Source organism: Gopherus flavomarginatus, chromosome 21, assembly GCF_025201925.1.
Source record: "Gopherus flavomarginatus isolate rGopFla2 chromosome 21, rGopFla2.mat.asm, whole genome shotgun sequence".
Classification (NCBI taxonomy): Eukaryota; Metazoa; Chordata; order Testudines; family Testudinidae; genus Gopherus; species Gopherus flavomarginatus.
In genome coordinates, this window is record NC_066637.1 from 11534889 (window position 1) to 11559507 (window position 24619).

The 24619-nt window shown below is 52.5% G+C and overlaps 1 protein-coding gene across 7 annotated transcripts in view; it reads right to left on the minus strand.

The window, feature by feature from the left end:
- CASZ1 (castor zinc finger 1) overlaps positions 1 to 24619 on the minus strand; it is a 266799-nt gene that overhangs the window by 64986 nt on the left and 177194 nt on the right. For all 7 annotated transcript variants that reach the window (XM_050931813.1, XM_050931808.1, XM_050931811.1 and 4 more), the window contains one exon: positions 4138 to 4686. In XM_050931813.1, coding sequence (XP_050787770.1) covers positions 4138 to 4642 — 505 coding nt within the window. In that variant the 5' untranslated portion in view covers positions 4643 to 4686. The remainder of the gene's footprint in view (positions 1 to 4137; positions 4687 to 24619) is intronic.

A 24619-nucleotide genomic window follows, 5' to 3' on the forward strand; every position in this document is an offset into this window, starting at 1 on the left:
GGTGCATGCCCCTGAAATGCTTCTTAGCGCGGGAGGTTGTCCAGGAAATTGTAAGTGGGAAGGAAACCCCTTTATGGGAGGGTCTGGGGGAAGAAGAGGAGACGTTCACCTTCTGATGGAGTAGGCTTAATAAATAAAGCAAACAAATAAATAAATAGTTAAATGAAAGAAACTTTGAAAGCTCAGAGAGAAAAAGGCTCCGGGGGACTATCCCTACCATCCTACTGTGGGACAGACTGTAAGACTGGTGTGCGTACGGCCGTGTGGGTGTGTATAAAAGTATGTGTAGGGAAGCGTGCATCAGTCCGGGTACAAGGGTTGTGGATGTGTGAGAACGAAGGAGTCATGTTTGTGTGTTGGTGACAGATTCTGTCACCCATCTCCGGACAAACACCCGCTTTTCAGATTTGGGAAGACACACAAGGTGAGGCTGGGAGCTGACTCGCATTCAGATCAGCTCTTGTCAACCCCCTGTGTCTGAGGGAACCAGGCAGAGAAAAAGACTGCCCCTCCACAGGTGATTTCACCTTTCATTGTGTCTCCTGGGCTGAGTCCCATCTTGCTTCTCAGTTTGGGGGCTCGAAAAGCTGGCCCTGAAGGCTGACGCTCAGGCCAGTCCTCAGCAAGCTCTCTGCACACTCCACTCAATCCAGTCTGATAGGACTTCTGATTCTGGGCAGCAGAAAGAAATCCCCTGGAGAAGGTGTCAAGTTGCAAATTGGCAGAGATGCAGGATCAGATCCCAGGAGAGTTTAGTGGAAGACGTGAATGAAAGAGGAAGGAGCCCTGATGAAAGGTCTCTAAGTAGTTATCTGGAGGCCACATAAACTGGGCGAGTGCCCTGACAAGCCAGAACCCTAGAGCTACAATCCTGCCTCCCATACACCTGCTCTAAGCCCAGACAGCCTCTTTTTCAAGCCACAGGGTCAAATTCCTCCCTCGTGTCAGCAACTGCAGCCCCATCTAAGTCAATGGGAGTTGCACCCTGTTATACCAGGTCTGAATATCTGGACAAGCCCAGAATTTGGACTGGCTTAAATGAATAGAGAAAACAAGGATAACTCAACCCTTCCCAAAGAAAGAAATCCTCAGCCCATGGTTTACAGGGAGAAGTCAGGGGCACATTTCCAATAGGACTCTCAAAACACATGCATGAAACCTGCACGTGCCTCTGTTTGTGTGTCAACCCCTATGGCTGTGCCTGCCATTCGGGCATAGTATGTGCTATTACCTTGCACACTCATGGCCTGCTTGCTCACAAGAACTGAATGCATTCGCCTGTGATCCTTTGATGCTCTGGATGTAAAAAGGCACATTGCTGGCAACCCTCTTTCCTCTTACCACTAGCTCCTCTTTAGTTACCACAGGTTGGCCACATACTTCTATTTTCTCCCTTTCCCCCACCCCCTTTGGCTTTTTTGCAAATCTGAGCTGCAAACAGTGGGGGGAAGGGCCAATGAAGGGGAATTAAACCAAACTACAAACGGAGTCCAGGCGCAATCACCTTGTGTCTGGGAACGACAAGGGCTTTCCTATCAAAGGAAACTGAAGGTCACACTTTTCCTCATTGATCTTGCAATGTTTGTTAATTACTCTGTCACTGATGTGGCGAAGGATAATTAAACAGCTCTGTTTATATCTTATATGCATAATTATGTGCGCTGCCACTGAACTCGCAAAGACTAGAGAATGTGCCTCTCCAGAAGGGGAACGGACAGACGGAGATGAGCTTCGGCTGCATTATTAGCAGGAGGAGGAAAACACATGCACACACAAAAGAGGGAAAGTTTGATGGATTTGCAAAATGCTCAGACGGGGGAGGTGTGATCTTTCTATCAAGAGATTCAACCCAAGTGTGTGACAGATCTAGATCTCAGCAGGAGGGGCCAACTCTACACTGGGGAATTCCGTCAGTTTTGAGCTTCCATCCACACTTGGTACTTAAATGGCCCTGGATGTTGATCTGGAGACATTGGCCACTCCAGGAATGAAATAATTCATCCTGGGCTTCCCCCCAGCACACACATACAGGCCACCAGTGCCTCTTGATAAATTCAGCCTGAGCCAAATCTGACCCTGAATTTCTCTGCGTCAGGAGTAAACTAAAATTCTAAAATTGCACGTAACCACGAGGGGGAAACACCCCTAGAAGGGGTAATGCACCAATCAGAATTCAGGCACTGGTGTGCTGGGGAGTAAGGGGCAGACAGGAGAGCCCGAGGGCTTGGGAATTCATCGATTCTCTGAGTCATGAGTATAGGTCCCTGACTGCAGCGAGTGTTACCACAGAGTACAGGGTGACCAGGTATCCCAATTTTACAGGGACAGTCCCGATATTCAAGGCTTTGTCTTATACAGGTGCCTATTACCCTCCACCCTTGTCCCAATTTTTCACACTTGCTATCTGGTCACCCTAACAGGGTATAAAGAGCAGGACAGAGCTTTCCACAAAGCACCTTACAAAGGACTGGAGTAAGATGGCATCACCACTCCGGGGGTAAACCTCAAACTCCCTTCAGCCTGTCTGGCTAGGATAACCTTGGAACTGAGGAAAGAACCTGGATGTACAGTGTGTCTGTTATGTGGCTGGGTTTAATATCAATAGAGGGGATGTTGACAATAATAAATCAGTCAATCACAGGAAGAACGAAAGGAAGTTTTCTCTGTCAGGAGAAATCTGGTTTCTTCACAGAACTAAACAAAGCAGTGGAAGATTGTGGTGTCCAAGTCGGAGGTGTTTGTCACTGGGCCAGTGGCAGTGTTGCTCCTCTGAAGGAGAGGGTAAGGAGTCCTCTCTAAGGGTATGTCTACACAGCCCACGTTACAGCATGACCGCGGCAGCGCTGTGACATGAGCAGTATAGACACGCTTTATCGCCAAGGGAGAGCTCTCTCAGTGATAAAAAGCCCCACCCCGAATGAGAGGTGGTAGCTTTATCCAGCACCCAGCGATAAAGTGCTGTCTATACTGGTGCTTTTCAGCGCTAAAATTTTTGTCACTCAGGGCTGTGTGTTTTTCACACTCCGGAATGACTAAAGTTTTAGTGCTGAAAGTGGCAGTGTAGACACAGCCTTACACTCAGTTCTAATCTCCAAGCTAATCTGCCCACACTGCAGCTCCTTCATTCACCTGGACTCTTTTCAAGGCTCACCTTAGATAAGAAGAAATAACAATAGCTTGCAAGTTACACCCAGAGCTGTTGCCTTCAATCTGCACACATGGGCATAAACAAACACGCACAGCAGCCAAAGACTTGCATGGACACATGCAACCTACATGCACACACACAAAAACGTGTGCAGCATTCACACAAAAACACAGACACACCACATATACATAAATGTGAACACATGCAACAAACATGTATGTGCACATGAACTTACTTGCAACAGACACAAATATCCTGAAGGCAGCACACACACACACACACACACACACACACACACACACACACACACACACACACACACACACACACACACACACACACACACACACAGCACAGCCCTTCTGTTTATCCAAGCCTGTGGTCTAACCATCCATATTCCTTACACAAACCTGCCTGCCATATACTGGGGAGCGCGCAGGCAAGTGTGTGTATAAATACACTGGCAGTCTACTGGAGGTTCGGCTAGGAGAGCAGCTTGGGTCCTGTCCTCCACTGGGAAACCTGAACATGAAATGTAGTGCCAAATGCCTTTATCTTCACCTAAATTATATACAGGGATCTGTGGGGCGGGGGATGGATTCAACCAGATAAAGGGGTCAGTGGGATGGGAGCCACTTAGATAAAGAAATCTGGGATCCACCCAGATAAAGGAATCCAGGGGTGGGATCTGGGATCCACTCGTTGAAGGAATCCAGGGGTGGGATTTGGGATCTACCCAGATGAAGGAATCCCCAGAAGGGGTTCCAAGGCAGTGGGACTTCAAGAGCAGCTTCCAGCTGTAAATCACAGAGCAGCCCGCCCACTGCAGTAGAGAACTTAGGGGCTCTGAAAATGCAGCTCACTCCTTTGCTCCGATAGTCAAGCTTACCCAACGGACATAGGGCAACTGAGGTCACTCACACTACCCTGCCTAAAATGCTGGTCTCGGGATTCCATTGTGCGGGATGGTAAATGGGGCAATGATTTACCTGAGGCAGCTCCTCCAGACAGCTTGGAGACCGTCTGGCCGCTGGAAGGTCGGTAACTTTCATCCTTGGAGCTAGGCCCATCCGAATCCCTGTCGTTCGGGAAGCTGCCGTCTGCCTCGTCCCCGTTATCTTCTTCATCGCTGCAGCCCTTGGGCTGTACCATGTAAACCCCTTCGGGAGGCACCTCCACGCTCTCGGTGGCCTTACATTCCTTGCCCTCTGCTCGGCCCAGCAGGGTCTCGTCATTGTACTCCCCGTTCACCCACTTCTCAATCACTTCCCTCCGCTTGTCCTCTTCTATCTTCTGAACACGGTTAAGTCCATCAGAAAATTTGGCCCCCAGGTCCTTGGTCTCAGGCTGGGGCGGTTCCTTGTTGCCGCTTTCCCTCTGGGGACCCTTGTCCAACCGCACCTGTTCCGATCCCCCATGATCGAAGACCACCTGGCGGCTGAGCTTGGCACAGATCGCATTTAGCTTCAGGCCGCCTTTGCGCTTGGCAGCCATCTTGGATTTTCCTGAGGTTGCGTCAGTGCATATACTTCTTTCAGCTGGAAAGAGACAGAGGGAGAAATACACCACATTAGAGGGAAAGCTCTGCCATTCAGAAACTCAAAGCCCATCTACAAACATCTGACCCCACCCAGCTGCCTTAAAACACAGACAGACAGTGTTTACCCTCTGAAAGAAGGAACTGCCATGAACTCCCAATGCCTTGCGGAGGACCTGCGTCTCAGGGAGTGTAACGTGGAGTTCACCCACAGTCTTTCAGCAACACCACAGAGAGAGGCCTCCTTTAAAACACATCAGGCCGTATTCAGTCCTGATCTAAGTGCGTGTAATGCCACTGACTTCAGCATGCAGCCATTTACGCCAGGACTGAATCTGGAAAGAGTCCCTGAATGTCGCAGGCAAAATTCACCTCTGGTATAACTGTGTAACCCACTGGTGAGTGTGTTTACAGATCCCCCTGTGTGTCTGAGCCACGGAGGATACAAGTTGGATGCAGCCCTACCTAGGGAGCCTTGATTCTTTCTCTTAAGTTGTAGCTACTCAGGCTTCTAGCTCTGGAGGTCCCCAGTTCAATGGCTGGTGCATTGGCCAAGATGGCACTGTCACAACTGCACTGAAGCCAATAGAGTTACATCAGAGGTGTCTGTAGGAAAGATGGGGCTCCAAATTCTAGCCCCAGGGAATGCAAGCAACTCCCCCATTGGCCTCAGTGCAATTTATTGGTATCCTAAGGCAGGAAAATCAGATGGGAGGGGAAAGAAGGGGGAACAGTACTGGGGTTTAGTATCAGTCAATAACACCCCTTCTCCACCTCATACACACACATAGGAAATTCCATCCTTACGCTTCTCTGCACAATCTTAGTTGGGGTTTGTCATTTTAGTGTAGTTTACTCATATGTGACAGCTAGTCAAGATGGAAATGGAGAGGAAAGAAGGGAGGAAGGACCTTAACTTCAAGGTGAGGGAATGTCTTGAACTGATCAGTCCCTACCACAAAGTCATTTGTATAATTAATAACTATTAACAAGATTTAATCCAATTAAAAGCAGCAAACTGCACAAAGAGAACATTAGGGCTGCGTGGTTGTTGTTTTTGAGTGCCTTTAAGAGTGACCAGGCTAAGAAAGGGTTAAAGCTCCAAAGGCAGGAAAGGAGCGTGCAGCCTTCGCTCTACCCCTGCGGTCACACACCTGTCCTCAAAACCAGACAGTGTCACCCACGCCCTCACTTTCTGCACCCCAGCTGCTATCTCGCCACACCTTGTCGTGGCCTCTGCACGCTTGCAGTGCTCTTGCCATCCCCTTAATCCTCTTCACCCTCCTTGTGCTCTGATGCTCTTGCTACTCCCCTGTTCTCCAGCTGTGCCTGCTGCACACTATTCACACACTCACTCTCTGAGTCCTCTCTACTCTGGGCCTGTATCTTCCCCTATTGTCCCTCTAGCTACACTCACTCTCTCATCCTGCTTATTCTCTCTGCTCCTCCCTCTTCTCTAGTAACAACCAGCCCTGCAAAGGCCAGTGTGAACACTCTCCATCCTTGCCCCTTGTCCCTGAGTCACACAAAGACTCACCTGATGTCTCCTTTGGGCTCCTGAGGCCAGAAAGCACAGGCAACCCTCTCACTAGAACTCAACCACTTCTCTCCTAAGCCATGTGGGACTCTGGGAAAGGCACCCACAAAATGGCTAGGTGCCCACATAAGCCTGGGGTTTCATGCAGGCCAATAGATGTGAGTGCATTTCCAGGCCCTCCCTTTGACTTCATGTCCATCAGAGTGGCAAGGCAGAGGGAAGCCATCTCCTCCTCATCGCAGAGGACTGGTGCTTTCCATGCAAAAGTGCCTCTTGCTGAGGCTCCCCCAATAACTCTGATGGTCATCCCCGAAGATCCTGCTGCACAGAAGCACTTGATCAGACCCCCTACGATGCACCCAGAAGCCATTGTGACAGCCCCTAATCCCATAACATGACAGCCCAATACAAACAGACTGAAACTTTAGACTCTGTCCGAGAGCCAGAGAGCGGCTGCTTAGCGTAAACTCCTGACAGCTTCAGACACAATCTCCTGTCAAGGAGTGTAAGAAAAATACACCTCCACTCCGTGACAAACATGTGTCAGCCTCCCCCACCCTCACACACACAGGGAGGCACAAATGCACACTGTGCCCTTATAATGGTGCATCCCCTTCTGCACACAGCCCACCCACAGACCCAAGCAAAACACGTATAATTCCCCCAATGCAGACACATGCATTCATAAATATACCCACATCTGTCACACACACATGCACATCTGCATACACACACAGAGGCATACACATCTCCACAGACCCATAAACTTATACACCCTGCTCACACTTACTCCGTATACGCTCACCCTCCACACACACACACACACACACACACACACACACACACACACACACACACACACACACACACACACGGCATCCCCAAATGAACATAGGCCGAAACTGACAGGATGCAAAACCACATACACCTGTGCACTTCTACACAGCCACCCATGCGTCCACCATCCATATTTAGGACAGGAAGTGAAGAAGGATTCCATGCACTATTGGAACTGCAGAGGGAATCTAAGGAGGCAGCAGAAACTGCTAATCACTCCAGCTGGAATCAGGTCAGGACACTGAGGTTAAGCCCGTATGCTTGGGAAAAGGGCCAGGGGAGCTTCATTGACTGCAGGTGGTTAGGACAGCATCTCCAGCAGTATGAGGTGCTCTGGCATGGGGCAAGGTACTCGGCACTCAATCATCTATGCTTACCAGCACCACTCTCTCTAGCCATGCCTACCTAAGTTCTCATGAGGCTAGTGAGACCAGACAAGTTCACAGCTGTAGGTAATGGGACAGCAGAATATCAGACGCCCCTACTTCCAGGGTTTAGGATGAAGGAGATTCTCCCCACTCTGCCGCTCCCCCTCCTTCCTACAGTCAGGGTAGGTCCCATTATTCTGGCCTGGAGGTGAGCAACCAAGTGCGCGCATCAGACGACAAATGAATCTATAAATATTTATTCAAAGGAAGAGGAGAACAGACGTTCGCGAGGCTGCACTCGCTGCGTATGTCGCAGCTCGAGGGAGCCTGCAACTCGTCTTCCCTTCCTGGCTGTGCCTCTCTCCATCTCACCCCTTGTGCCTCCGCCCCACCAGCCTCTGCCCACCCCCTGCCTCTGCCTCACCTCATCATCCCCTGTGGCTCTGTGCCATCCAACGGCTCTCTCTCTCTCTCCTCCCCCTGTATCTGTGGGGTCCTCTTGCAGATCACGTCTCCCCTTAATCCCCATCATGTTGCCCCCATGTCTGCTCCACCAACAATTTTGCCCTGCTCCACTCACACTTTCTGCCAGGCTTTTCGCCTTCCCCTGTGTGACGAACTGGGAAAGTTCTTAATGTTTTCTCTGAATACTGTATTGGTGCCTCAGTGTCCCCATGGCAGTTCTTAAGTATCTGGCAGAGCCAAGGGCCAGTGCACCTAAATGCCTGACCCTCTGTCTCCTAGCAACTGATGGCCTGGGCCCCTCCTCTGCAAAGGTGCCAGCTGAAGGTGTTGGAGACAAAGGGATCAGGTGACCTCCTGGCCCGGGAAAGGAGCTGAGGAGAGAGGAGGAGCTGGGAGGGGTTGTTAGTCTGGAGCTGGCTGGGGTCGAGTGAAGTGCAGACCTGAGGGTCTGGCTCACTGCCCCCCAGAATGGACCCAGCTGAGGGGTCCGGTTCGCTGTATCTACAAGCTCTGTTTTAGACCCTGTTCCTGTCATCGAATAAACCTCTGTTTTACTGGCTGGCTGAGAGTCACGTCTGACTGCAAAGTGGGGGTGCAGGACCCGGTGGCTTCCCCAGGACCCCGCTGGGGTGGACTCGCTGTGGGAAGCGCACAGAGGGGCAGAGGATGCTGAATGCTCCAAGGAGAGACCCAGGAGGTGAAGACGTGTGAGCTTCTTGCCCTGAACAAGTCTGCTCCAAAGGAGAGGAGGCTCCCCAAAGTCCTGCCTGGCTTGGTGGGGAGCAGTTCCAGAGCATCGCCCGGTGACTCCGTGACAACTGGTGGCAGCGGCGGGACGTACTGCACCCCGTGAATGGCGCTGCTTGCAGTAAGTGACTGGGGAGCAGTAAAACAAAGGAGGGATAATGAGGACCAGACGTGCTGAAGGCTCAGAGAGGGACGGTTTCAGGGGGCAGTTAACCTCTGGGAGTGTGTGACCAGCGAGAAGGACTGTTGGAGTAACGGGGTCCCCCTGAGGACTGCAGCGAGCAGTCTCAGGGGCGGAGGAGCTTGCCGCTCGACCCTGGGAGAGAGAAGGATTTTTGCAGTAGCAGGGTTCCCCGGGGGATTGCAGGAGCAGTCCCAGGGGCGGAGGAGTCTGCAGCTCGACCCTGGCAAACAGGTGGTGATCACGAGAAGGGCTGGCACACCAGGGGTTCTTCCTGGAAACCATGGGGGAGCCAAGAGCACACAGGCCTGTGAGTCCAGAGCCACTTGGGAACGGTGAAGTGATGGCCTATCACCATCTCCTTGAGAAGGACATTGTGATCCTGTGCACAAAGAGAGGGTTACGCATGGGGAAATTCACCAAGGCACAGTTAATCGTGCAGTTGAAGGAGAAGCACCGCTCTGAGGAGCAGATTCCTGGCCCAGATGGGGCTACAAGAGGATCTGAGAGCAGCTGGAGCATCAGCCAGGCATCCCCGGGAGTCTGGTCCCCAATCAGACGAGGGTCTTCACGATTGGGTTCCCCATCAGGAGATTGGAGACGGATGGGATGGGAGCAGAGCCCGAGAGAGCGAGAGGACCATGAGAGAAAGGAAGAGCCCGAGGAAAAGCTGCAGAAGCAGCAGCAGCAGCGTGGACTGGTGATGGTGGAGCAGAGAGACATAGGGGGCTGCCCAGGGGTCAGTGGGGAAACACGCCTGCAGGGGCGAGACCCTGGGACAGAGAGAACTGTGGTGGTGCAGCCCCAGATGCTGAGGGACTGTGGGACCTGGGTGAAGTTCCCTGGGGTGAGGCCCCTCGGCCTGCCTATGGCCCAGATCCCTGTGCAGACCCAGAAGGGGTCGGGCTGGCTGGTAGTTGGGGTTCTCCAGGATATCGGCTGGGAGGCCCTGTTGGGGGGTGACTGTCTTCCCATGGGACAGGATCCAGGCCCCGCTCCTGTAACGGCCGAGGGTTTGAATTCAAATCCAGGGAACCAATTGGCTAGGATTGAAATGGTCAGTGAAAATGCAAATAACCTGGCTGGCAGGGGGGAGGGGCTGCTGGGCTCAGGATACCTGCCTACCTGTAACCAGCCCCCTGGGGCTGAGAGGGAGGGAGAGATGCTCCCCGCCCCCCTGCACACCGGAGAGGGGGCTCATGCTGGCTCTGATGCTGTGACCAGAGCAGAGAGCTCGCTGCCTGCCCCCACTGGGACAGCAAGGGCAGCGCTGAGCACGGGGGGAGCTGAGACCCCAGCTGAGTGGGGGGACACCCGGGCAGGGCAGGTCGGCTGCCAAACAGGTTTGCCTGGTCCAGACGTGCTGCTGGGAAGTGATTACACAGCAGGAAGGGAGCTACCAGGGACAGGGCTCAGGGGGGCTGTGACCCCAGGCCCAGCCAGCGAGAGGGAGCAGGTCCCACTCCCTGCCCCAGCTGCTGGATCCCAGACCGAGCTGCAGAAGGATCCCTCCTTGGAGAAGCTGAGAGAACTTGCTGGCCACAGCGCTGCAAACCCCCTTGGGGAAGGCTGCAGGGACAGAGTCCTGCAAGAGAAGGGATTCCTGTACCGGGAATGGGCTCCCCAAGGGGAAGTAGAACTGGGGGGAATCGGGAGACAGCTGGTGGTGCCCCAGGAATCCACAGGGTTCTTCCCTTTCGAGCTGCTGGATGGGAGGAGAGTGAGGGGACCCCTGAACCTGGAGAGAGAGGTCAGGGATATGCTGGCTTTAGATGGGATCCAGCCATTTTACAGCCCATGGGCCTCACCCGTGGGGCTGATCCCCAAGCGAGACAGGATGATCTGGTTTTATGGGGGCTATCAGAAGCTTAAAGCCATCACAGTGTCCGATGCCGACCCCATGCCTAGGCCTGGGGAGATTCTAGACAAGCTGAGAGGGATGGAGAACTTGGCCCTGGCAGACACTGATAACATGTGCATCTTTAGCCAGACCTGGGAGGAACAGGTGTCCCAGGTGAAGAGGGGGCTGGGCTGCCTCAAGGAGGTGGGACTGACGGTAAAAGCTGGAAAGTGCAAGGGGGGACGGCAGAGGTGTTGTGTCTGGGCCACAAAGTGGGAAGCGGCTGCCCAAGCCCAGAGCTGGCAAAGGCCAAGATGGGGGCTCTTAACCAAGGGAGCCCGAATCACAGACCAGAGTGCTGGGAAAAGACCCAATCCCAGCTTGAAGCCCAGGGGTACTGGGGTGGCAAAGGGTGTGGGCTGCATAAACGTTCCCACATGCGGCCTGCAAGTGCCATCAAGCACACCCGACCTAAGGGAGGGCGTAAGACTGGACTGTCCTGGTGTAACTCAGACCAAGGGATGGGAGAGATGCTGGGGCATCCATGGGAACCTTGGTGGGTTCGAACTTCCCCAGGTCACTGGCTGGAGTGACCTCGCTCAGTTCGGTCTCGAAGGGGGGAGAGATGTGACGAACTGGGAAAGTTCTTAATGTTTTCTCTGAATACTGTATTGGTGCCTCAGTGTCCCCATGGCAGTTCTTAAGTATCTGGCAGAGCCAAGGGCCAGTGCACCTAAATGCCTGACCCTCTGTCTCCTAGCAACTGATGGCCTGGGCCCCTCCTCTGCAAAGGTGCCAGCTGAAGGTGTTGGAGACAAAGGGATCAGGTGACCTCCTGGCCCGGGAAAGGAGCTGAGGAGAGAGGAGGAGCTGGGAGGGGTTGTTAGTCTGGAGCTGGCTGGGGTCGAGTGAAGTGCAGACCTGAGGGTCTGGCTCACTGCCCCCCAGAATGGACCCAGCTGAGGGGTCCGGTTCGCTGTATCTACAAGCTCTGTTTTAGACCCTGTTCCTGTCATCGAATAAACCTCTGTTTTACTGGCTGGCTGAGAGTCACGTCTGACTGCAAAGTGGGGGTGCAGGACCCGGTGGCTTCCCCAGGACCCCGCTGGGGTGGACTCGCTGTGGGAAGCGCACAGAGGGGCAGAGGATGCTGAATGCTCCAAGGAGAGACCCAGGAGGTGAAGCCGTGTGAGCTTCTTGCCCTGAACAAGTCTGCTCCAAAGGAGAGGAGGCTCCCCAAAGTCCTGCCTGGCTTGGTGGGGAGCAGTTCCAGAGCATCGCCCGGTGACTCCGTGACACCCTGGTTCCCAGGAACCCTGTTATTCTGATGGTGGGGACTGTGTCCTGGATTTCATGGCCCAGCACTGGAGCACAGTTTGAACCTCTGTAACTGCCCTCAGCACCCCACAAAACCCACCCCAGCAGTTTTGTCAGAAACCCTTGAGCTCCGATGTGCTGTCAGGGGCCAGGCAGGGGCACTTTTTCAAATGCCATGCCTACACACAGTGCCCTTCCATGTGGCAGTGGTCAGAGCAAGGGACCGGGAGTCAGAACTTCTGGGCTCCATTGTCAGCTGGAGAGGATGGGGTGGGATATGTGGTCTAACGGTCAACACAGGAGCTGGGAATCAGGACCCCTGGGTTCTATTGCCAGCTCTGTAGCTGACTTACTGTGTGAGCCTGTGCAAGTCACTTTGCCGCTTTGTGCCTCTGTTTCCCTATCTGTAACATGGTGGGCTTCAATTGCCGCTCAACCGCCCTGGAGGAAGGGCCCTTTATAAGCACAGCTGATTCCCCCTCTGCCCAGGCTGGGTCAAGGGTGCAGAAGGAGAGTACACTCCCTAGGTCATTGGCTTGTAAAGGCACAGACGCCTTAGGTGACCTTCAACCCACTGATGCTGAACTCTCTGTGCTTCCTTCACGCAGGCAGAGGGGGCGGAACTGAGCTGCTGAGCAAGGGATCCTCACTGGTCTCCTCTGCACAAGAGGTGGATAGGTGGGTGGATTTTGGGAGCTAAGCAGAGTCTCCTCTCCCCCCCCCCGCACACTCTGCCCCCCCACCACACCCCACACCACTCTGCGTCTCCATTGCACTGTTTAAAGATTCCTGGCTAAGTAAACATCCCCCTTTATTTTCTTCCCCCAAACAAAAATGTTTTGATTTCACATCAATCTGAGGAAGCCATTTATAACCCGAGCTTGTCACAGGGACTTTTCATCTCTGCCCAGGACAAACTCTCCCACATGCTCTATTTACACTGAGCACTTCCTCTGAAAACAATACTGCCGCAAGTGTATACCATGGCCCCGGGGTGGAGGAGATGCAGCCACCCCTTGCTCTGCCCTGAGACCTCCTACAGCACAAAGGGGGACAGGCCTGAAGGACAAGGAGTGCAGATGGAGCACAGGGCCCCGGAGGAGAGGGAGTAGAACCTCCCTCTCAAGTTCACTGACCCCCGCCCCACCCCAACAGGATCCTCCTTTATCCCTAACCTGCTGCCATTGCACCCAAGAGTCTAGCTGTTCCCTCTTAGCCAGCGAGGGCCCCGCGCTCCTGGGGGGAGCCAGAAAGGGGGGCCCGGATGGAAGCTGTGAGCTGCTGTCTGAGAGCACGGAGGGCCGCACCTCACTCGAAGGGAGGGAAAGCGAAGAGGGAGAGGCGGGAGGAAAGACTAAAGGGAAGAAGCCCCAAGAGTAACCTCACAGCGGTAAAGCTGCCCTTGCAGAATGCCACTTGCCTGTGCGGTGACCCTGCTGGAAACCTGCCTCTGAGGTAGTGAACATCACATAGCAACTGAGTCCAGCACAAGGTCCCTGAATGGTCCTCACCCTGCCGAGCTGGCTCAGTTCTGCTGCCAGTGGAGTCTGGGCTTCAGGATGTACTAATATTGTTGTTTGTATTCTGGAAGCACCTATAGGCCCCAAGTGAGATCAGGGCCCCAAATGCGCTAGGTGCTGTACAAATGAAGCAAGACACAGTCCCTGCTCAGAGGAGCTTGCAATTGAAACAGATGTGTCAAAGTTCTACAGATGGGAACTGAGGCACAGAGAGATTAAGTGACTGGCCTAAAAATCACACAGGAGGCTTGTAGCACAGCCATAAACCGAACACAGATCTCCTAAGTCCCCATCCAAGGCCACCCTGCCTCTCACGACTGGACCCTTTGTTAACCAAAACCCACACTCTTTTCAGATCACATCCGACCACGTCCTCCACCAGGATGAGCACCAGGTCCTTGCTGAGTCCCAGCTTTGAATGACGGCCAGCTGGAGCTCCCGGAGCCAGACGAATCCAGAGCAAGATGGGGGAGGGAAGGGAAAACACTCCCCCACCCCATACTCTGAAAGGGCAGCCGGAGTTCCAAATAATCCGCCGAGACGGGACAATTTCAGGCTGAAAGGACAACAGTGCAGGGAGTTCTAAGGGAGCAAAACCAAGGGAATAGCAAGGGAGCTCCAAGAAAGGCTACCTCTACCACAGGAGCTGCAATGGAGTCTCTACCTCCCTCCCACCTGCCCCGTACAGTCATACTACACACACTCAGACCTCTCTCTGCACGCCTCCTGCCTTCCTTCAGAACAGGACTCCTGCGTCCCCTCTCACCCTGCTTTGAACCCATTATGTGCAGTGGAGTTACTCCCGCGTCAGTGAGAGGCAAATCCAGCCCTTATGATCCTGGTCTGGGGGGTAGGGGAAAAGGGGAGCCTAGGTGTTATAAAGAAGGACCAGGGTAGATAGGAGGCACTCTGTCTGTATGGGGAGGGGGAGTGTGGATGCATATAAGGAATACAGAGAGTCAGGGGCAGGATTGAGGTGGGAAATGGGGAATCCCCACTGAGAGGGAAGGATTGTGGCTGGGGAGAGAAATTCCAGCTCTGTGGGCAAGGACCGGGGTGGGAAAAGACTCTGGCTGAGGAGGGACGGGATCAAGAGGAGAATGGCAGTTCTGGCTGTGGGGCAAGTAGGTTGTGGGGGGACAACTACAGGGAGGAGGTCCTGGCTGTGGGGTTAGGAAGAGAAGAGTATCCCAGGTGTGAGGAGGAGATTTTGGCTAGGGGGAGAGAAGGAGGAGTTTGTCCTGGCTTTGGGGAGGGGATGACGGGATTCTTGGCTATGGGGAGGGGGTTCTGGCCGTGGGGAGAGGATTAAGAGGGGGTCCTGACTGTGGGGAGGGGATTGTGGGGTTCCTGGCTGTGGGGAGGGGGTTGTCTGTGGGGAGAGGATGAAGAGAATGTGCTGGCTGTAGGGAGGGGTTCTGGGCTGTGTGGAGGGAATTACAGGGTTCCTGTCTGTGGGGAGGGGGTTCTGTCTGCGAGGAGAGGATGAGGAGCAATTCCTGGCTGTGTGATGGGGGTTCTGGCTGTGGGGAGGGGATGAGGAGAGGTTCCTGGCTGTGGGGAGGGCGTCCTGGCTCGGGGAAGAGGATAGAAAGGGGCTCTGGCTTTGGAGCTGGGGTCTGGTAGTGGGAAGGGACTGTGAGGATTGTCACTTCAGAGGGCCGTGTATGTTGAACAGATGGAGCTTTCATATTCTTATTGAAGAGTTTTGAGCCCAGCTGAGCAGCTCCGTTCAGGAGGGAGGCCCCAGTGCCAGCTTTCCAGGAGCTGCGAGCTCTCATTCGATCAATTATTAATGGCGCTATTTGGGATAGGGGACACTGCGCAGTCCTTTTCTTTTTTAACGGCTGTTGTGCAAGCGTGAATGGAGATATTCCACACCACCAAGGAGCCCTGAGCAGGGAGGGCAGCGAGCCAAGCAAGAGCGGAGGATGCTGCACGCTGGAGCCTTTCACACTTGTGAGCTGCCTCAGACAGAGCCAAACCTTCACAGCCGTTCCCTGCTGGGTCTCCAGCATGGCATGCTTCTTCACAGCAGTGCCCTACCAGTGCCAACTGGGTCTCCGGAGTGGTGAGCTTCCTCACAGCAGTGCCCTGTCAGTGCCAACTGGGACACCAGCATGGCGTGCTTCCCCCACAGGAGTGCCCTGCTAACACCAGCCAGACAGTTAGGGAAACAATTCCTGCATTACCCTGGGCAGGGCTATGGTGGAGGCAGCTGCGGCCCGTGCATGGCCCAGGATGTGTGAGAGCGGATTTAGTGTGTATATTTTCCCCTCTTCAGTTTATCAATAAAACATTTTATTGCTTTTAGCCTAGGAAATGACCTTGGATTAGTGGATGCTGTCTCTTCTGCCTGACCTTGGGGAGTTCACAATGGCTCTTTAACAGTCTCCTCTGCCCTGCTAGCATGGATCCCGCCTGCGTGAGCGTGTGTGAGGCCGGGGAAAGCCCACAGTGTGGAAATCAGACCGAAAGGGCTCCAGGTCTGCCCTGTACAGGGCAGCTAGAGAGAGAGAGAGAGAGAGAAGAGAGAAAGAATGGAAAGCTCTCCCCACAGCATGGCCAGCTGCACTCCCTGCTTCCCCTCAACCTCGGTGTTCCCCCACGTGAACAGGAAAAAGCCCCCAAAGAGCTAAGGAAGGAGGAGCTCTCTGCCGCCAGGCCCTGCCAGAGGTGCCTCCCTGCACTCAGCCCAGCTCAGCCCTGTGCTGCTTGCCTTCCCCTGCCAGGCACTGACTGCTCAGCCCTGCACTAGAACCTGCAACAGTGACCCTTTCTGCCTCTCCCCGCTGCCAGAGCCTGTCTCAACCCAGCTGCAGAGGGCTGGGAGAAAGGTCGTGGGCACAGTCTAGAGGGCTGGGCAGACAAACTGCTCTCCTGGCTTAGCCATAGGCATTTCAGCACTGCCGAGTTAACCTATTGTGGGCTGGTGGCAGCGATGGGGCAATGTGCAGGTGGCACTGCCTGGGCACGCTTACACAGAAGCCGGTATTCACTGGATGGGCACAGAAAACAGAGGAAGGAGTGAGAGCGAATCCGGCCCAGAGAGAGGAGTTTCCCTCCTTGCCCAGCGACAAGGAGAGACAGAGTGGGCTCCCCTCAAACATGCGAGCACTTTCTATGCAAGCCATTTTGTGGGGGGGCGTCCCACTCTTTTACCACCCCAGCAGCCCTGACCACTCTGATCCTCCTGACTTCTGACAAGGACCTTCTGCCAATACAACTCATTAACAGATCAACTCCCCAACCCTCCTTGTCCCCACCAAAGCAGCCACATCAGATATGAATTGGATGTATTTTCACTAGAGAAACTTAATTACTGGGGGTCTTAGACAAATTTCCCATCCACAGATAGTGGAAATTAGAAACAAGTAGGGTGAGTGCTAGGCTGTGAGCTGCCAGTGGAAGTGCCCACCCCACCACGGGGCACAGCTCTTAGGACTGCATCAGGAAATACACTGCCAGGAAACCTTCCCTCCTGCTCTCCCCACCAACACACTCACTCCAGCCCTCCCCTCTCGCTAACACACTCGCTCCTGCCCTCCCCTCCTGCCAACACACCCTCTCTGACTCTCCCTAGGCCACGCACCTTCTCTAACTCCATCGTCCCAGCAACACCCTCTCTATCTTTCCTGGCAACACACAGAAGGGTTCCTAACCCATTCTGCAAAAACCTCCAACCTTCCCCTGCCCCATGTGACATACACAGGCAAATCCCACTAGCAAGCCACCCATGCAGCCCTCTGGCTACACACAACGAGGGAGCCCTCCCCTCCTGGCTGCAGGCATGCACTCCCCTGCCCTGGCACCCAGGTACCCATTCTCTCCAGCCGTGCTCTCCTGAAGAGCAAGCCCTAAAGTGTTAACGGCGATTGGTGAAATGGCACAGCAGATTGCTACAATAAATAATTTACTGATATTTATAAATATTCAAATCAGCAGGCTTCAGAAATTGAAAGGGGGGGGGAGGCTGGCGAGCAGGGGCGTGGGGGGGGGTTACATTAATTCCCAGGCTCTCCAAATTCATTTGAGAGCCGTTTCTCATTTCAAACAAATATTAAATCTTTTGGCGTCAGGCCTTCAAAATAAAAAAAAATAAAAATAAAAACGCCGCCCTCTCCCTGGCTGATGCCTCGCGTGCCTCCCAGTCATGCACCTGTGGCCCTGTGCCCTTGGACTTGGGGGCCTCAGGGATGGCATGTCAGCTTGCATTACCTGGGTGCCTGATGTCCTGTTCACCAGCTACTGGAGAAAGAATCCCAGCCAGGACCAATCCCTTCCCACCTCTATAACAGGTCTTGCCACCATACACACCTGCCTAGTCAGGGATCCCCCAACCCTCCGTCCCCCTTTCAAGACCCTCTGCCTCATTGTTCAGTGGAGTATGAATTTTCTTAAGGAAGAAAGATCTAGTGATTAGAGCAGAGGACTCAAAGCCAGGCATACTAGATTCCACCTCTGGGTCTGGAAGGGAACATGGCCTAGTGATTCACACAGGGAATTTGGAGCCAGGACTCCTGGGTTCTATTTCTTGCTTTGGAAAGGACTGTGGCCTAGTAATTTGAGCAGGGGGACTGCAAGGCAAGACTCTTGGGCTCTCACTCACTGTGTGACTTTGGGCAGGTCACTTCAGCCCTCTGTGACTCTGTTTCCTCACTTATAGGATGAGGATGATGATAATTATCCACATGGCTCTATCTAATCAGCTGCAGTATTGTGAGAGCCCAGATGGGCAGCACGTTCAAAGCGCAGGACTGCTGTTGTGAAATGGAGTTATTTCCTACCCTCACCTGATCAGCCTGGGGAACCCTTGGGCAGCCAAGAGTAAGGGCCCTGCATCTTCCCCCAAACTGCCCCATTGGTAAATGTGAGGCCCCAGCGTGGGGTGAATTTCCCCTGGATGAGTAATGGCTTTTCTAATGCACGGGCAGGCTGTCAGCTTCCCTACTCCCAGTGTTTTATGGGTTTAACTGAACGGCTCTGAACTCCCTGGTAAGAAATAAAGTTATCCCTCAGCGTCCCTTCTAAACATTTCACTCAGTGCAAACGGTGTTTAAGAAAAATGAGGACATATTTCTTCTTAAGGATGCAGTATCCCCCTTCAGAGGCCTAATTTATGCCATATATCACTGTCCAGGGAGAGAGAGGCAACACAGACCTCACACTGGGAGCTGGCCCTAGAACAACCAAGACACAGAAGCTCTTGCTGCCATGGTGCAACGAGCTGCAACGCAAAGTCCTTTGGAGACCAGAGACCTGGCTGACATGCAGCAGAGCAGACCCACCTGCTAACACTCATCATTGCACTGCGTCCTCACCCTGCCTTGGCCTCCTTACACAGCACGGAGCTTCTCGCTCACACTGCACCGACCCCTTCACCTCTCATTGCACTGGTCCATTTCTGTTGCACTAGCTCTTCACAAGCCTTTCCCCAAACAACCGGCTCAAAGGATGATGAAAATGATTTAATTACAACGTTCAGCACCAATTCAGAATAAAACGTGCCCGAACCTTGCTCTGAGCAGGTTACTGGCTCAATCCGGCATGTGGTTTGGTCCTGTCTGCTGAATTATTTGTGTCTTGCTTCGTGGCACTGCGTTAGCTGTTACTACTCTGCTCACCTCCAAATACTGGCTTGCCACACTGTCCTGCCCATCTTTTCCCCCTCTGTCCCGCACATTACACTGGTATGTAGTGCACGAGCTCTGGGTTTCCAGGGCACAAGAGGGACCCTTTCACAACATGCAGTTAACCTGTGGTACTCACTGAGAGAAGAAAAGGAGCAGAGGGAGAAGGAAGAGAGGGGGAAGTGGCAATGAAAGTTCTATCCCTTGCTCTGCTGCTGACCTGCTGTGGGACACTTGGTGAGGGGAGCCACTTCCCCATGCTGTGCCTCTGTTTCTCCTCCCAACCTCAGTCCAGTGAGTCTATTCAGACTGTGAGCTATTTGGGGCAGAGACTTTCCCTCACTGTGTGTACGGACAGCACCTAGCACCAGCGTCAAGGCCTCTAGGTGCTACTGGAATACAAATGATGATAAAAGGAGGGAAAGTCTGAACAGTTTTAGAACTGGCTTGAGAGTCCTTTCTGTCCTGCAGCCACTTTCCAACTAACCCTACAGTGCAGGGGCTTTTACGGAACATCTCTGAGGAAACCCAATCTCCAGTGCAGGGGCAGGTTGTGAGAGCAGTCAGCAAGGTTTTCGCTGTTGACTGAGTCGGAGCTGCAGGGAGGCTGCTCCCAAGGCACCTTCTGCCTCACAGAGTTTTTCTTTCTTTTTAAAAAATAACAGAAAGCCAGGAGGATCTCCTTTTCTCATCTGGGTTCCTGTCCTTTCCTTATTTTTTATTATTATTTATTATTAATTATTATTATTATTATTTTAGTCCAGTTAAAAGGTTTGCCATCCAGACGAGTCTAAGTGGCCTCACTTAGCCTAAGTAACTCTATAAATCAGGCAGTACTGTTAACATCGACATTACAATCCAGCCATCAATCTCCCCACAGGTCCTGAGGAAAACAAGGGGAAAGAGAGAGAGAGAGAGAGAGAGGAAGGCAGAGCAAAGGAGGAACAGTCAGGTCTGAGATCGCTGGCTGAGGCTCTTGGAAAGCTCTCTACAAAGTAGGCATGTTGTCAGGGTTACTAAATGCAAACACAGTCTCTAACTTCACCTTTCCACACACACAGAGACAGAGCTCCTCAGGATGCTGTGTCTAGGAGACAGAGCGAGAACAGGGCTAAGGTGTGGGCCAGAGGAGGAAGTGCTTCCTGGCAAAGACAACGAGGGGCTGGGGCAGATCTGTAACCCCAGAAGACACCGAAGGGAAGATACCAAAAGATCAGGGGGTGGGGGGCTAGAAAAGGATTCAAAGTATGATCAAGGGATCAGTGTGGGTGCAAGAGGCCAGTATGGGAGACAGTCCCTGATGACGATGAGGGATTAATCTTGGACGGAAGCCTGTGAATGCTGAGGGACCGGTGCAGGGGGACCCCAACAAGCCCAGAGAGGGCTGAGACAAGAAATCCTAACACAGACTGAGGGATCTGGAATGGAGGACATAGAGAAAGACTGGGGAGTTGGTGTGGGGGCCATGAGAGATAGCAAGAGATCAGGATACCTCTAGAAAAAGCTATGGGGAAGTGACACGATGGCTGTAGCAGGGAGTCATCGTGGGGGATCCCAGGCAATAAGGACGTGCAGAGACCCTGAGATAAGAGCTCTGGCAAACAGCTCCTTGATCTATTAAACTCAGGCCAGGTTTCCTCTCTCCTTCCTATTTCAACTCTGAGGATTTCCTTCCCGTGCTCTCCCTTCCCTGTGGCCAGCTCCCCAGGCACAGGAAAGCCCAGCAGCTCTGCCTGGCTCTGGAGGGCCAACAGGCTGCATCCACCCAGGCAGGAAACACCCACAGGAGGAAGGCCTGTATCCGAGGTGGCTTGGCCAAGCTGCTGGGAACTGCCTTGGAACAAGAAGGGCCATGGGAATAGGAGAGAGAACATGAACTTCCAGCATCACAGGACACAAGAAGAAAGATCTTTGGAGCAAGCCCAGGGAGCACGTCAGGCCTCCATCGCACGGAACCGCAATGGAGACACCCAGTCCATCCCAATTGCTACAGGGCCTTCTTTGTGTGAAAAGCTGCGCCCCAGGACTGACAAAGACTGCAGTGAGGGGGCTCCAGCAGAGGGGAACTTCATTAAAACAGAGCTGTGTGGCAGCCTGCTGTTGGCAAGAGAGGCACAGGGCATGCGTGTGTGTGTGACTGCAGGTGTTGTGATGGGGACTAGCTGGCTCAGGGGACTGGCAGTGTGTTCTGGAACTCAGCTCTGTGGAGAATCGCTCCATGATGTTATTGGACATTGTCAGCAGCCTGCGTGAAATGAGTTCTCTCAATGCAGGGCCTGATCCAGCCGCCACTGAAGTCAGTGGAAAGCTGCCCACTGACTTCAATTAGCTTTGGATCAAGTCCAAAGTCTCTACAATCTGTGGCACTAACTGGACTCTGGGTGAGCATTTTCAACAGGGAGGCCATGGGTTGAGTGGGCCATGGGAATGGACTCTCCCTTCAGCCTATCAAGTTTGAGGCAAGTCAGCAGGGTAATGTGGGGAAAGTTTGTACCTGGGCTGTCAAGCCAGCCCCTTTGCCCAGCACTAAAGTCACTAAGAGATTGCTGGGCACAGGGTCAGAAATTGCTCATTCTTGTGTCTTCTCTTCAGGGCTCTGAGGGAGAGGTCCTAAATCAGGGTGTTATCCCTAAACTGGGGGCTCAACAGGAGCTGCATGATGGAGGGAAGATTAGATCATTCATGGCAGCTCAGCCTGTCCTTGCATCTTTCCTCAAAATCCCAGGCTGAAGTGTGTCACGTGTGGGATCTAGGCATGTGGGCATCTGGTCCATGGACATTCAAGTGGCGGCTAAGATCAGTGGTGGGATGGAGCAAAGGCGCAGAACTCACAGTGCATGATCCTTGGGAGAGGAGCGTGGGGTTCAAGTGTAGCAGCCTTGGGGCCTGTCACCGCATGGAGTTCCCAGGAGTCCTCAAGGTCTGTAACCACATGGCAGCACTGGGAGCCCTGGGGCCTCTGAATTGCGTGGTAGCTCTGGCGCCCCTAACTTCGGTGCAGCAGAGCGATGAGTACGTTTGTCTGTCCTGTGTGGAAAAGGTTAATAGCTTTGCAAGAGGAAAGTGCCTGTTGATGTAAACTAAATGGGTCATCCATGGGACTGTCCAACTCAGCAGTCCTGTCAAAGTCAGCAGTGAACGCGAAAGCCTCAGTGAACAGGGCTGTGGGGGGGCTTACACCAGCAGCCCTTGGGCTCAGACCCAGCCTAATTCTCTGTCTCGCCTTTTGCTGATGTTTCTTCTGGTCATTAGGGCTCATCTTATTTATCCTGCCCCCTGAGCAGATCCATGTGCTACAGCCGTTCAGTTTAATTGCAAACACGTCAACGCTGGCACACACATGTTCACATACATGGTCATGCAAGTGCACAAACACATGTGGAGGCACACACGGCCATGCACACTGACACATGCAAGCACACACAAAAACAGGCACAAAAGGTCGTGAAGATGAACATGTACAAACACAAGCAGAGGCACGCAAATGTGCACACGTACCTACACACACACCAAAACATGATCAGAGATACACCGACACATATATATGGTACATACACATGCACTCAGGGGCATGCTTGTGCATGCATACAAGCATAAAGCTGTGCATTCATACATTCCCCCCACAGAGATGCACTCACACATACATACACATATGTAGCCATGCATATACACACTTGTGCATATACACGCAGCAGCATGTGTTCATACACACACAGGCAAAAGCACACTTGTGCACACACATAGAGCAGTATACATTCACTCACACATAACCATGCATATACACATTTGTGCATACACATGCAATTTATTACGCATTCACACACACACATGCAAAAGCACACTTGTGAATAGACACACACACAGACTTTCAGCACAAGCTCACATGCAGAGAGCAATTTATTATGCAGCTCAGAGTGAGATTCTAGTGGGATCGTATCCAGACTCTACAGACAGACTTAGCGGCAGGGACAGGCAAGTTCCCATCCCACCAAAGAGCCCCTCTTTCCCCCAATCCCTCTGCACCTCACACCTTAAGGCAAAAAGAGCATCGGAGAGTGTCTCTTTGGAGTTAGAGTCCCAGCAGAGTATATACACCGGGCAGGGGAATCTCTCTCTCCCTCTTCCACTCGCATCTTTTCATGAACTCTATTTCTCTTTCCTTTCTGAAAACAACTGAGCTGTAAATACTGTTTAACCTTCTTCCCCCCTTCCCCCCTCCCCTCCACACTATAAAAACACAAATATGCCATAACTCAGCTGGCTCAGCCGCCGCGCCTCCAGCATGCCCTGCTCCAGGCCTCTCAGGAAGGTCATAACAAACGACTTTCCGATTCAGTGCTCCTGAAATAATTTTGTGTATTAAAACCTGAATCTGCACTTTCTGGACCGAAAGCCTCTCTTAATTATGGCAAGCGTCCTTGGGATGGACAGTGATCCTTCACTACAGCACCGCTAACCAACCGGAGAACCAGCAGGCTCCCCCCACTCCCCATCACCACCACCTCCTCCTCCCCGCTGCCCCCCCTCAACCAACCCACAGCCCCCCTCCCTCCCTTGCCCCCCCGCCTTCCCTTTGCCCAATCTGTTTTCAAAGTGTGTCTGTCCTTTATTAAATTGTTTTCTTTTCCACATTATCAGTTGCCATGGAGACCTCATCTCTCGGATTATTTGAATTTCATTATATCTATTGATTTGGGAGCATTTCATCTTTTTTATTGTTTTTCTGTCAATTTTCAAAACGAATAACCATCTAATTTGCGTCAGTGCTGATTATGTTTGTCCCTCAATAGAGGTCGGCAGCTGCGTCGGGGAAACAAATCAATGGGAAACCATCATAAACCTCCCCAGTACAATCTCCAGGATATGTGGGTGACATTCCACGCCTGCGAGAAACACTCATCACAACCAAACTTCTTTCTTTCTTTTCTTTTTTTCCCCCTCAATCCCTCCATCCCCAGCTTGGCGGCGGGGCATTTAAAAGTAATTATTATTATTGTTTAGTATTTTGGTTGCACCAAATTCTCAGACAGGAAAGGGATTTGAAGGAGAGAAAAGGAAGGAGAAAATTTTTATAAAAGAAAATAAAAGGAAGAAAAGCAGAAAAGGATGACAGGAAGAAAAAAGAAACAGAGAATTGGGATTGCAAATTGCTTACTTTGTTGGGTTTTTTTAAATAATTTATGTAATTTTAAACATTTATGTATAAATTTTTTAATAAGCCACCCTGAAGCAAAATAGCCATTAACATCCCGTCGTCCTTCTGTCCAATGGCTCATGTGCAGGATCAATTTCTGAAAGTACTTTCCTTTTTTTTTATGACATGATAAAATGCTTTTAAAGCAACTTACACAAATATGGAATTTTTTTCTCTCCCCTCCCCTTTTTTTTATAACAGCCTCCACTTATTCACTAGGGGGGTGTGTGTGTCTGTGTGGAGGGCAGCTGGCAGAAGGATAGACCCAGCCCTAACTGGAACGGACCTGTCTGTCCTT